The sequence below is a fragment of the Merops nubicus genome, unplaced genomic scaffold, assembly GCF_000691845.1.
Source record: "Merops nubicus isolate BGI_N331 unplaced genomic scaffold, ASM69184v1 scaffold43297, whole genome shotgun sequence".
NCBI lineage: Eukaryota > Metazoa > Chordata > Aves > Coraciiformes > Meropidae > Merops > Merops nubicus.
Genome location: NW_008623074.1, coordinates 1 through 13,427, shown reverse-complemented (window position 1 = coordinate 13,427; position 13,427 = coordinate 1). Strand labels below are relative to the sequence as shown.

General features: G+C 39.2%; 1 protein-coding gene across 1 annotated transcript; it reads left to right on the top strand.

Annotated features, from left to right (window-relative positions):
- Positions 1-2,564: 2,564 nt before the first annotated feature.
- CARS (cysteinyl-tRNA synthetase) lies at positions 2,565-13,311 on the top strand (the record flags this gene model as incomplete). The annotated part of the gene is made up of 12 exons (XM_008944976.1): positions 2,565-2,810; positions 5,653-5,744; positions 6,539-6,627; positions 6,923-7,019; positions 7,455-7,553; positions 8,019-8,168; positions 9,010-9,150; positions 9,446-9,534; positions 10,270-10,391; positions 12,192-12,304; positions 12,840-12,968; positions 13,182-13,311. Coding segments are annotated over 12 exons (1,497 nt in total), but the record flags the coding sequence as incomplete, so codon positions are not given.
- Positions 13,312-13,427: the final 116 nt, after the last annotated feature.

Here is a 13,427-nt window from a genome sequence, read left to right as displayed (position 1 = left end):
GGGCTGCTCTGCTTATCAGGGCTGAGCTGGTCCCACCATTCCCAGGCAGCATTTGCCACCTCACCTTGCTAAAATCAGCATGCACGAGTTCTGTCATCTTTGTTTTATTTGTGTGCACGTTTGTGCAGCCTCCCTTTTTAGATTGGTTTACAGATGTGGTTGGGAAGCACTTATATTGTTTCAGATACACTGACTGGCTTCCCATTAGCAGCCTCGTGTGGGAATAATGGTCATAATAACCCTAATAATACTTTGCAAATTGCATCTTGCTTTCCTTGCAACAGATCTTTAAAGATCTTGTCTTTGAGATAGTTTCATTTCTACACAGATCATTCTTGTAATACTTTTTCTCTGCCTTCTCATGACTCATGGATACAAAACACACATTCAAAGAGGACTTGTGTCTTAAGTTGCCATAGTTAATGAGCACAACTATTTCAAACTCTTTACTGCATATAAACATATGAAGTTCTATGATGATTAATACCAGTAAATATTTAGGAGCCTGAAAATTTGATAGTAAAATAAGCCATGAGCTAAAGCTGAATCCCACTCAGCTGGGCAAAGCAAGCACTGAATCTCTAGTTATGACCCTTTTTTTCACTTGTTATTCCTTATTTATACTGAACTATCTCATGGATAGCCCTTGAGGAGGACTGAGACTTTGCATGAGTCTGACTTTGTGTGTGAATTTTAAATACCTTTTGTGACCTCTGATTTTTTTTTTTATTATTATTTTAATCACTGAACTTTGTTACCAGTTCTGCTGGTGTGTCACTGTCTCATTTATACTGGGATGAGTCAAACACAAACGTGTTCAGTGTCCAGCTGCCACCTCCCTGGGATCCTGACTTTGTGTAGAATGTTGTAATAGTTGATTTCCATATAGGAAATGAGCTGCTCATGAAGTCTTAACTGATGGTACTTGGAAAAGGGCCACGAGAATGATCCGAGGGCTGGAGCAGCTCTGCTGTGAGGACAGACTGAGAGAGTTGGGGCTGTTCAGTCTGGAGAAGAGAAGGCTCCAAGGGGACCTTATTGTGGCCTTCCAGTACCTTAGGGGGGCCTACAAGAAAGCTGGGGAGGGACTTTTTAGGCTATCAGGTAATGACAGGACTAGGGGGAATGGGGCAAAGCTGGCAGTGGGCAGATTCAGGCTGGATGTGAGGAAGAAGTTCTTCCCCATGAGAGTGGTGAGACCCTGGAATGGGTTGCCCAGGGAGGGGGTTGAGGCCCCATCCCTGGGGGTCTTTAAGGCCAGGCTGGAGGAGGCTCTGGGCAGCCTGATCTAGTGGGAGGTGTCCCTGCTCATGGCAGAGGGGTTGGAACTGGGGGATCCTTGGGGTCCCTTCCAGCCCTGACAGATTCTGATCTGTTTTAGCAGAGGACTTTAGAGCCCTAATGGCTCAATGGTTGGACTTGATGATCTTGGAGGTCCCTTCCAACCTAAAGGATTCTATGATTCTATGATAAGCTTTTCAGTTCTGCAGTTCCTCACATCCTCTCCTAGGCATCCCCCCATCTCCTTTCCTCCATCCCTTTCCAGCAGTGTTGGTCTGTGGGCACCTCCAGTGCTCTGGGAACCACCCGTGCAGAAGATGTTGGTGTTAGTCCAGCAGCAGCACTGGTGGCAGTGGTCTGTGACAGGGCTTCTCATACTTGCCTCTACCACTTTATTGCACTATGACCTTGACTACATCTTGAATTACCTTCTTGGTTGACTACCTAGGCAGGATATCAGTTTAATATTTATACAGTCCTTTGAGCAGGAGCAGAGTTACAAATGTTGAGTCACTGAGGAGGGCAGGAGTGCTGGGCTTGCCTGATGCCAGAGCTGGCCCCAGTGCCATCACCTCTCTCCCTGCTGTTACAAAGAGGAGACATAATTGAACCTGCTTTGCCCCTATACCAAATAAATTACAGAATTCAAAAATGGTGAGAGAGGAGCAGGATCCAGTATCCTTTCTGTTCATCCTACTCTTCAGAAATATTTTTCATGTCTGAGGAAAGTGATGCTGGAGAAGTATGGGAATGTACAACAACAGTTTAAGTTTTGAGTTGCTAGAGCAAGTAGGAGTAACTGAGCAAGTGTTGGCAGCTTGCACGCAGGCACCAGTCCTGCAGAGACCTCAGGACGTGCTTAACTTCAGTAGATGTGTTCACGGCCTATCCACAGTGTACAAAATTAATCATATTTAAATATCTGCAGGATGAGTGGTTTAGCAGCATGGAAAAGAGTGACTGGTTAGGTTTGCTGTGTGCAAAGAATTTCCTCTGATTTCAAGTAAATAATATCTCTTCGTGAAAAGCACCTGTGCCTTTGTCCTTACTATGCTTCATCAAGATGTCTCCAAAAAACCTCAGAACAGCATGAACATAAGCCTATTAATAGGAAATACATAGAGTTACTTGGTAGCTTGTGTTAAATATATTTTTCTCATATTTCTTGTCCGTTGCCAGAGCTCATTTAGAGGGGGAGATGTACAGTATAAGGATATATTTTGGCCATGGGGGTCTCCTACTTCTTTTAATGCTGACCAAATGTCCTGTGCCTCTCTTTACAGCTTCCAGCTACAGTTTTATTCTGAGCATTAGTGAAGAGGAAGCCAGGGTGAAGGCTCTGGACGAGTACCTGAGCACTCGTAGTTATATCCAGGGGTTCACATTTTCACATGCAGATGTGGAGGTGTTCAGAAAGTTTTCGGGGCCACCTGGGGACCAGTATATCCATGTTGTCCGGTGGTACAGACACATAGAAGCAATCTATGATGGCAGCAGTGAAAAAAATGAGCCTTGTAAACTTCAAACAAGTGAGTAATGCGGAACTGGTGGGCAGGTTATAGACTAGCTGACGTTGTATTGGGTTTTATTGCTGACAATTCCTAGAAGTTCCCTTTCATACTCTCCTGCAGGCTTTAAAATTTACCATATCAACTTCTATTCGAGGTCATGAAATTATTTGTGCATACAGTTAGTGTCACTGATAGATCCTGACCTGTTTGAATGTTAAAGTTCTGTTTCTACATTTCCTTCATTTTAAATTCCTCAGTGTACAGAATTTGATTATGTGCATGTTCTTATAAAAACTAGCCCCTGGATTGCCAAAGAATATGGGGTTTGGACTTGTTCCCTAAAATGTCAGGATTTGTTCAGTCCACTCCACTTTTTCTCCCTGCAAGAGCAACTGAATAGTTGTATAATACACAAAGTCATAATACAGGAAACTGAACACTGCCTCTTATGATTGTTATTGCCACCAAATGTCAAAAAGAATGTTTGGGGTTCCTTTTTAACCCTGGTAATTGAGGCATTGCTAATGGTTTGAGTAAATACTAACTGGTTAATCTAGGTCATTGTGTAAGCATGGGTGCTGGCATTTTTGGGAGCTGCATCACTCTTCTGAGTTGTTTTCCAATGAGCTTGTCTGATTCAATTGCTTTCTAGCGAGATCCTTGCTCAGGGAGCCATCAGATGATTAATAACACAGAGATGTTGTATGGTGCTTGCAGTACCTACAGACAAATCCATAATGTTTGTCATTTTTGCTGCTGTTTGTTGACTAATATTACTCCAGTGCCATCTCCTCACAGCCTGTCACTGTGTGTGTTCTCAGCAGTTAAAGCTGGACTGCTGAGAGTGGGTCCTGTGTGTGTGTGTGGATCCTGTGTGTGCCTGCACGTGGCTGTGCTGGCTGCTGGTTTCCTTCCAGCAGCAAAGGGATCTGCACCTCTGGCTCTGATAGCAGATTTAAGGCCACCAAGAACAATTTGTCTGCAGACTTTCATGGATCAGGGTGGAGCAATAAGATGAAAGATTTCTGTTTTCCTGTCCATGAAATCTTTAACGTTGTCTCCCTTCCTGTCTTCTTGTCTTCATGATCTGTGCATATGAGTATCAGAAGTCCTGAAATGGTGTCCTGCAGGGTTCACTGTGAAAATAACATGTGAATCTGCCACGCTTCTTAGACCTTGCATATTTTATCAGTGCTTTTTTAGGGTGTATCAAGGAGCTCCAGGAGTGGATTAGAGCAAATAAACTTCAGCCAGGGGGAAGACTGTAGCGGGCAGGGGTGGGTTTGAACAGACTGAACAGCGTGCCTTTCACTGCCCTTGGTGGAGTGGATAGAACCTGGCACCTAGCTCACAAGCTGAGAACTTCAGGGTGCAGTATCTGGGTTTTTTCTGATGTTTAGTGTGGTTTAAGTAAAGAAAGCTGGACAGGTTTATCTTTTATTAGACTAACCCACAACGGCTTCATTCCCCCAGGGAAGCGTTAGCCACAGTTCAGCATGCCAGCCTAATCTTTGTGAGTCAAAGAGTAAACAAATCCATACCTGAGTGTATGGGCTGTGTTGTGGGTAGTCTGCTCTTGAACTTGAGGTGTTCTGTTCAGGAGTACCTCATACAACAGAGTGTTTAGAACAAGCACTTACTTTCATGGCTCCACAACATGGAGATTAAATGGAGTCCATTTGTAAGATAGGTACTTCAGTTAATACCTTTTTTTTTTTCTTATTTAGGCTGTTACTGAAAAAAGAAAGGTGAAGAATAGATTGATGTTTTTTTTTAATACCATGAATGTTTCCATTGCTTGAAGGTTTTCAGCCAAAATACTCTTATGAGGCTACCAGGGGAAATAGAGTTAGTGAAGAGCACCTCGAGACGTGGGATCAGAAAGGCAATTTTGTTGTTCAAACAAATAGGTTGTATAATAATTTAATTGCCATTCAAATACATTCCATGAGAATTCCTAAAGACGGTGCTGTGCAACCTTGCTGTATTTTTGAATTTCCTGCTTTGCTTTCATTCCTGGTTAATGTGGTAATGAGTTTAACATCATTAGAGCTGTAAGCAGCCCCGTGCATAGCAAACTGCAGCTCTTCAACACATGACAGACTCAGACTTCTGCTTGGAAAACCCATGAGTTTAACAACTATCTTGCTTTTTTAAAAATGTGAAAGAAAATAAATGCAAGAATATTGTATCTGATATTACCCTGGGCTTTATTGACTCTTTCTTGGCAAAATTTGGCCTCTTGATGAACTGGAGCATATTTATGGTAGACGTGTGTGCTCAAAAATGCCTTGTGTACATAGCAACAATGTAGGATAAAAAGCTGAGGTTCTTTCTAAACTTTTCCATCTCCCCTCCCTCCCACCCTGAGTACACATACTCTGTCAATATTTGCTCTACAGACTAATTCTGGACTCCTGAGATTTTTTGCAGATTCTATATGAGATCTGTGATGTGCCGTCCCAGTAAACACAGTGGAGCTGCAGAAAGCCCAGGACTGCTGTAGCACTCTATTAATTCATTAAATTTCAAAGCTCTTGTTAATGCTTTAATTGCATTGCATGCTCTCACTTTGATACCCTCTTCCTTCCTGTTACTTGGATCAGAAGTTAACAGGAATGGCAAATCAGAGAGTAGAAAATAAACCAGATTGAACTAATTTACTTTGGTTTTAGTGGCTTTCTGGGAAGCTCTAAAAAAAAGTAGTTGGATTATTAGGATTGGAGCTGCTTTGTCTAATTATAAATGGGGGTTTTGTTTAGTTTTGGAATAAAGTTGTGATAAGGAGAAAATGTTATATGGCAAATCTGTTTGTGGAAAATGTCTTTTCAATTCTCTCTAAACTTTTCCTTTCCCTTAGGTAAAGGGAAGCGTGTGCAGCCTCCCTGGTCTCCTCCTGAAGGCACAAAACATTCTAGGCTCTGCCTCTACAACAGCCTGACTCGAAATAAGGTGACTAAATGAAATTATTTGTGTTTCCAGAGAAACACAGAGTCATCATCAAATACTTGTTTCCCCCTTCAGTAGAAAGATTTCTGGGCTGTATTTTGGGAATGTTCACAAGCACGTGCCAGAGATGCTGTGTCAGTCAAGTGTTTGCTGGGCAAGTGTTATAATACACCCAATGAATACACATATGCTACAAGTGTGTGTATATTGCATAATTTATAGTTCCCAATGGCAAGTTATCATCATGCAAAATAGCCAGGGATTCAACAGAGCTATAGGCAATGTGAGCAGAATAAAATCACTGTGTCTTCACACAGACAACATCTAAGGAAAGAAAAGTCTTGCTCATTGTATTCTTGTAGTATAAACTGGTAAAACATCTTGTGGTCTGGTTTGAAGGTCCTTTGGGAAAGAGGAGATATTAAAAATAAGAGTATTATATGGGATGTAGTGTCCAAGTATGTGTGAAATGATTATACTCTGTAACAAAAGAAAGCCTGATCCTGCCTTTTACAAACAGAGTTTAAATAATGCCCTGCCTAGTCCAAATGTTTGTAATCTGATGTCTTGATTGATAGGAGTGCAGGTAAAATAAACAGCCACACCTCATTCTGTCTCTTCCATGATAAAGCTACTGGTGATCTTGTTTTATAGAAAACTGGGAGTGGAATAACTATTACTTTATTTTAAATATAATCCACATTTTCATGTTTTAATCTCTAAATGTGGTATTACTGGTCTGATTGAGATTGTGTCTGCAATTTCTTCTGATCACTGTGCCTTCCTTTTCAATTAAGGAAATATTTCAACCTCAGAATGGAAAAAAGGTCCTGTGGTATTGCTGTGGTCCAACAGTTTATGATGCTTCTCACATGGGACATGCCAGGTACTGCAGTTCCTTAGTCTGATATGGGTTATAATGGTGCCTACTGGAAAAAGATTAATAGGAAAAGGTACTTTATTTAGATGAGTGTATTATAGTCTCTGTAGGTCAATGCTTGAGATTTAAGATGAAAAGCATGTTATAATATTATGCCATGTGATTAAAAACTTACTAGTAGATGAGGGAAAACTAAAACTGCTGTAAAATTACTGATTCTGAGATGAAAGTAGTTCATGCATAGAGTAGAAATAGCTAGAGGAGTTCACTAAAATCACCCCTCTGTCTTTTATGGTTTTAGGTCATACATCTCATTTGATATCCTGAGAAGAATCCTGAGGGATTATTTTAAATACGACGTTTTCTATTGTATGAATATTACAGATATTGATGATAAGGTAAGGCCTTTTTAAATTGCTTTCTAAAATACTGTGCTTTGAGCATGGAAGTCAGAGTCAGACATAACTGCCATTTGATAAGCCAAGTTAAACCTTACACTTATTAATTGAGATATATATTTTGTATGGAGTCATTGATTTTTCTCAGTTTTCTAGCAAAGCCTACATTGTATATAAGTGAAAGCTATGAGAAATAATGAAGACATTGTGTTTCAAAAATAACTTATTTTATTTGCCTGTCGTTGAGATACCTAATTAACTCTGTTGTAGCTGATTAACTACGTATGATGCCTTTACTTTGTATTCCTGCACATCATACTTGTAGCTTGCCAGATTCATAGAGATTCTGAAAAGCCTTTGATGTGTAATAGATTTGACTTTCACTTTGTATAACTGTGGGTCACTTAAAAATATTTTAATATTTCTGCCTTGTAGATCATCAAGAGGGCAAGACAAAATTACCTTTTTGAAAGGTATAGAGAGAACAAATCAGCACCAGATCAGCTACTTGAAGATGTCAAAACTGCCTCAGAGGTGAGCATGGTATTTAATCCCTGCTAGCAGATGAGGTGGCAAAGCATCTAAAAAATTGACTTTGCTGTCTCCTTAAACTTCCTGCTTGTTTCAGTTACTCTGTTGGACTGGTGCCACACAAGTTAGAGATGTTACTGGAACTGCACAGAACTGTTTTTTTTTTCCCCATGGTTTTAGAATTGACAAGACCTGTCTGTGTGAAAGATGTGCCTGACTTTTATGTCCAGAGAACTTGTTTGTGACTGCGTGTGTATTGTTGTTGGGGCACTGAGGGAAAAGGTCAAAAAGCATTTGGATATCTGTGTGTTAGAATTCAAACTTGAAAAATAACCTTTAAAAATAGTTTTAAAATGGTGGTATGTCCATAATCTTTTAAAGCCTGTGAATTCTTCTTTTGTACCATTGATGGCCTTGGAAAGAGCAAAAGTCTCCAAAGCTTTAGGGATTTTTTTTTTTTATTTGTAGCTCTTTTCAGTTAAATTAAATGAGACAACAGACCCAGATAAAAAGCAAATGTTGGAAAGAATTCAAAATGCAGTGAAGTCTGCTTTTGACCCTCTACAAGAAGCTGTGCAAGCAAAACTCCCTGCAGAAGAGATCAACAGATGTCATGAGGTCAGTTTGAGCTTCTTTCAAAATTGTCTTTTGCTTATAATTGTTAGGGGCTTTGAAAAGAATATTTAGCTTGTAGTGGTTCCCTGAAGCATTATGGAAATTTTTATTCATAAAAAGAGGATTGGTGGGTCTGAGGACTTTGTGTTCAATACAGGAAGTTTGATCCTTGAACCTAACTATGTAGTTTTTGGATGCTGTTTTTATCAGTTGTTTTTTTTTTTTCCCCTTCCACTGTAATAATTACTCAAGTTGTTTTTACCTTCCCAATGGGGATTTTTCTCTTGCATATATTTAGTTTCTCTTTGACGTTTTTGTCTTGATTAATTAGTTTCCATGTAGATTAATTGGTAACATTACCATAATAGTGGCAGGTTTCTACACAAGCAATTGTCTCTGATCAGAGGATATGTCCAAAAAAATTATGCTCAGGAAAATCTTTGTCCAAAGACTGTTAAATTTAGTCACAATAATCCTGCTGACTTTATTGAGCTTTGGTACTGTCCCAGTAACCAAGTCAATACAACTACTGTCTTTTAGTAATTGCTTTCCACTTCCATCTTTTCTTGCTTTCTGATCATTTGTGATAATTGTTGTAGGAAGCAATAAGGGGTGTGCTCTCTTCTTGAGAAGACATTCTCTCTGTAAATGGTCTTTTAAAAAAGGTCCAGCTATTCTAATATCAAGTGCCTATAAAAGTGTGTGCTGACCTCACAGAACTGAGCAACACTAAAATCTAAGCACACACTTTCTGGGCTGTATGTAAGTTCAGAGGAAGATCTTTCTGCAGAGTTTAAACAGGGCATGTCTTTGATCAGTCACTCTTACAATTACTGTTTTCCAGATGCTGCTGGAAGAAGCCAAAGATTTGCTGTCTGACTGGTTGGACACAAAATTTGGCAGTCAGGTGACTGACAATTCCATATTCTCCAAGCTCCCCAAATTCTGGGAAGGGGAATTTCATAAAGATATGGAAGCACTCAATGTAAGTGTGACCTTCTGCTGTTCTACAAGTGTATGTGCCATGCCTTCTAATACCCAGAATACAATTTAGCTCCTTAATAGCTTTTAAAAACCTCATATTTCAACCTTATGGATAAAGTATTACCTTTGAAGTGAATAGGTAGCTGCTAAATTAGCACCTGCTCTGTTTCTATCCCAACAATCTTAAATGCAATGTGCCTGTTACCAGAGGCAGTTAACTGGTGATCAGTTATACATAAATTAATGTTGATTTTTTTAATATATATTATATCAACAATTCTACTTTTGATTTACAGGTTTTACCTCCAGATGTTTTAACACGGGTTAGTGAATATGTGCCAGAAATTGTGGATTTTGTGAAAAAGATTGTGGATAATGGTTATGGGTAAGCTTGCTACTGGATGCTTTTGTTGTGTGCTTATATTGCATCAGAGCTAGAATGATGGCTTGCAACATTAACTGTGAACTGTTTTCTCTGTTTTCATGTGCAATAGTATTTTTTTCCAGAAGTAGTGTTTCATCAAATAAAGAAACTTCAGGTTCTTTTCCAAAAGACCTATTACTTCTTACCTGATAAAAATATACTGTCCTATACTTCTCCTGGTGTCTTACAAAGAGAGAAGTTAGATTATTAAATTTAAAAGGTGAAATGCATGTTCATTAAATTGTCCAAGTCCCATTCACTTCAACCAGGTTTGATTCCTGGCCTTCAGCAAGGAGTTTCAAAAATGAATGTCTGAGTAGATGGATAGATATCAGTTGTAAATAACATAAATTTTAATTAAAAGTAATGGGGAACTGTTTTTCTGCCATTGTCTAGTATCTGTGAAAAATCCAGCTAATATTCTAGAAGTTCCTATGTATCAGGATAAGATTCCTGTCTGAAATTTGAGTCCTTTTTCTAGTAATCTCCTCAGTTTTTTGACATGTATGTATTTTTATTGTGAAAAAAGCAAAGCTGTGGTTCAGATTTCCATAACTTCTTTTACATGTTCTTCCTTTAAACTTAAAGATTTCTTTAAAAATAATAAAAAAAAAAAAAAGTGGGGACATTTTTGGGAGGTAAAATTCAGTTCAGTCTTGGTAGGATTTAGCTAAATAATGGTCTTTAACTTTTCAGGTATGTGTCCAATGGATCTGTGTACTTTGATACCATGAAGTTTGATTCCAGTGAAAAACACTCCTATGCTAAGTTGGTTCCTGAAGCTGTAGGGGATCAAAAAGCTCTTCAAGAAGGAGAAGGTAAAAAGGGGAAATATTATTTGCTGAAGTTGCTGAAGAATCTGCTGGTGTGTTGATCTCTTCAATTGATGTCACTGACATTTGGATGAAAATTGCTGTCAGAGTTGAATGGTTTGTCTGCTGCACTTCCTGTACCAATTTTTACAAAGTTTTGCAGCTTGAGCCAGCCCTTCCCTGAAGGATTTTAATTGAAAAAATACCAAGAATTGTTTTTCATGCTAGGATTTTTTTTTTTTCTATTTGTTTGGGTTTTTTTTTTGGTCAGAGTTGTGAATAGCTCAGTCATTTGACTATGACCCAGTTACTTGGATGTTCATCTGGTTCAGAGCACGAGCAAAGACTTGGAGCTGGGTCTTGTGCATGCCAGGTGAAAGCTCTCCACATCAGACTCTGGTTATTTAATGACAAATATGTGGGTTCCTCTTTCATGCTGAGATCTCTTTTTATTTTGTAAGCCTTTTTTATATGTTGAACTAAACCAAAATACAGATTTTTTGAGCTGAGCTGTACCAGAGGAGTGGCTGAAAATGCTTAATAAACCAGACTTAGTTGTCTGCTCCTAAGGTTGTACAGCTTTAGTAGCAAATCATCCACAAAGTCTGTCAAAAGAATATCAAAAGTTTTACATGTAACACTCATGCTAGGTGAAATCAGAGCACTCATATAGGTGAAACTAGCAATATCTGAGAGATTCAGCTTAAAATGGATCTGATTTTCTTCTTCTTAATTTAAACCCCTATAGCTGAAATCTTCCATGTGAAATAAAAGGTGCTACCTTAAAGTACCACCTTTGTGGTACCATGAATGTCTCATTTTCCTCACACAACCATCACTTCTGTTGAGTTGTCATGTACTTTTGCAAGCAGGAACTGATGCTGAGTGAATGTGTCAAGTCATTGCTTGCCAGCTTTGCTGCTTTGGCTCGTGGGTGATGATTGACCTTGCTCTGACAGATAATGTCATTTGGGCTATTGCAGGCAGCAGAAATGCTAAGCTTTGAAAGTTGCAATTAATGTAAATAAAAACCTAATACTTTTCTATTTAAAGTGCATAAAGTTAGGCAGTCTAAACATTTGGGAGTGAAGGTATCTCAATCTGTACATCGACATGAATTGACAGGTTTAACCTTGACAGTTCTGTCTTTCATCTGTCTTGGATTCTTAGGTGGTAGGTGGCATTGTTAACTGCTTTTAGTCTTGGAAAGCACTGCAGAAATGGTAAATTCCCTGCATTTTAAAGATGTTTTTGTGAGAGTGTCACCCAAGTGAACATAAGGAGCTGCCTAGCACATCTGTGATGGTAACAAAACAGTAAATACAGCTATGGAACAGCTACTGGCAGTTCTGTGCAGCAGCTGAGGTTAGGGGTGGGAGAAAAATCCTACAATCACATTGTATGTGCAGAGTAAGACAATCCTAGTGTTAATTTGGATCCTTCTAACTTTGGAGTGAATTGGTTCTGCATGCTTACTTGTCTAGCAGTATAGGAGTTTTTGTGTCTGTCTTTTCTTTTTCTGGAACTGCAGTATTGGGATTGTGCCTGCAGAGAGAATGTAGATGAATCATATCAAAACTTACACAGCAGTGCAGTTGATACTTGTTAGATTTCCTGTCAACCAAACATTAATCAAAAACCCCAAAGGATTATTATCAAGGTTAATGATGAGGAATTTTGAGGGCTGTTTTTTTCCTTTTTTTTTTTTTTTTTTAACTTTGCCTGAGGTGAGGTACAGCAAGGCCAACACTCAACAGTCCTGGTGCATAAAGAAGAAGTCTCTATTGACATTTTCTCTTTTGAAAGGTGACCTGAGCATCTCAGCTGATCGTTTAAGTGAGAAGCGTTCTCCAAATGATTTTGCTTTGTGGAAATCCTCCAAGCCAGGAGAGCCCTCGTGGGACTCTCCATGGGGCAAGGTAAGGACATGATAAGCAGGATTTAGATCTTCTACACTTTATTAAATAGCATGTTACACAGATACTTTGCCTCACCTCATATTAATAATGTATAGATTACAGATCTTGTATTCAGTCGTAGATTCTGTTGCTATGTTCATTTAATAATTTAGAATGAGTATCAATCTGTCTGGTGCTTTTCAAACAGAAATCTGTATGCAGGCTCAGCATGGCTGTTCCTGGTCATTTGTCCTCTGTTTTACAGGCTTTATCTGCAGCAAGTTAGATATCTTTCTTTTTCCTTGTGATCAAAAATATGACTGTAATTTTTAAAAGAATAATAAGCAGGATAATCAGAGATGTATATCCCATGTTTATTCTTTAAAGCCACAGTATACTTTTATGAAGCTGAGACTCCTCTTTTCTGTTTTCCTTGGTAGCACTACTCACTTCCTCAGGTGTATAGCTGCATAAGGGCAGACTGAAGAGGGAATGATACCTAGGCAGGAGAGGAAGGCATTTAACCAGTAGCCAAGTCATGTCTTGTTCTTCACAGGGTCGCCCAGGCTGGCACATTGAGTGCTCTGCCATGGCTGGGTCCCTCCTGGGAGAGTCAATGGACATTCATGGAGGGGGGTTTGACCTTCGCTTTCCCCACCACGACAATGAACTGGCACAGTCTGAGGTGAGTGAACTGGCCTTCAGCTTTTGCAGAGGAAAAGCTACATGCTTGCCATGGGCTGCAGCTTGCACAATTCCATCAGTTAAAAATGAAAACTTTGTGTTTTGTATAAGCATAACTTTTTGTTCTCAGGATTTTGTTCTTAAATTGTCGTGCTTTATGGTATGTGTATAAACAAGCATTGGGTCTTGGTTTATTTTTGTTTTTTTGCTGCAGGCATACTTTGAAAACGATCACTGGGTTCGGTATTTTCTGCACACTGGCCACTTAACAATTGCTGGCTGTAAAATGTCCAAATCTTTGAAGAATTTTATTACCATAAAAGATGCACTGAAGAAACATACAGGTAAAAATTACTCTGGAATTTGAATGCTTTTGATGTACATGGAGTGATGACTGTGGTGATTTTGTTATTCAGGCACAAAGTGGAGTTTCAAAAAATGGCCAACTTCAGGTCTCTTT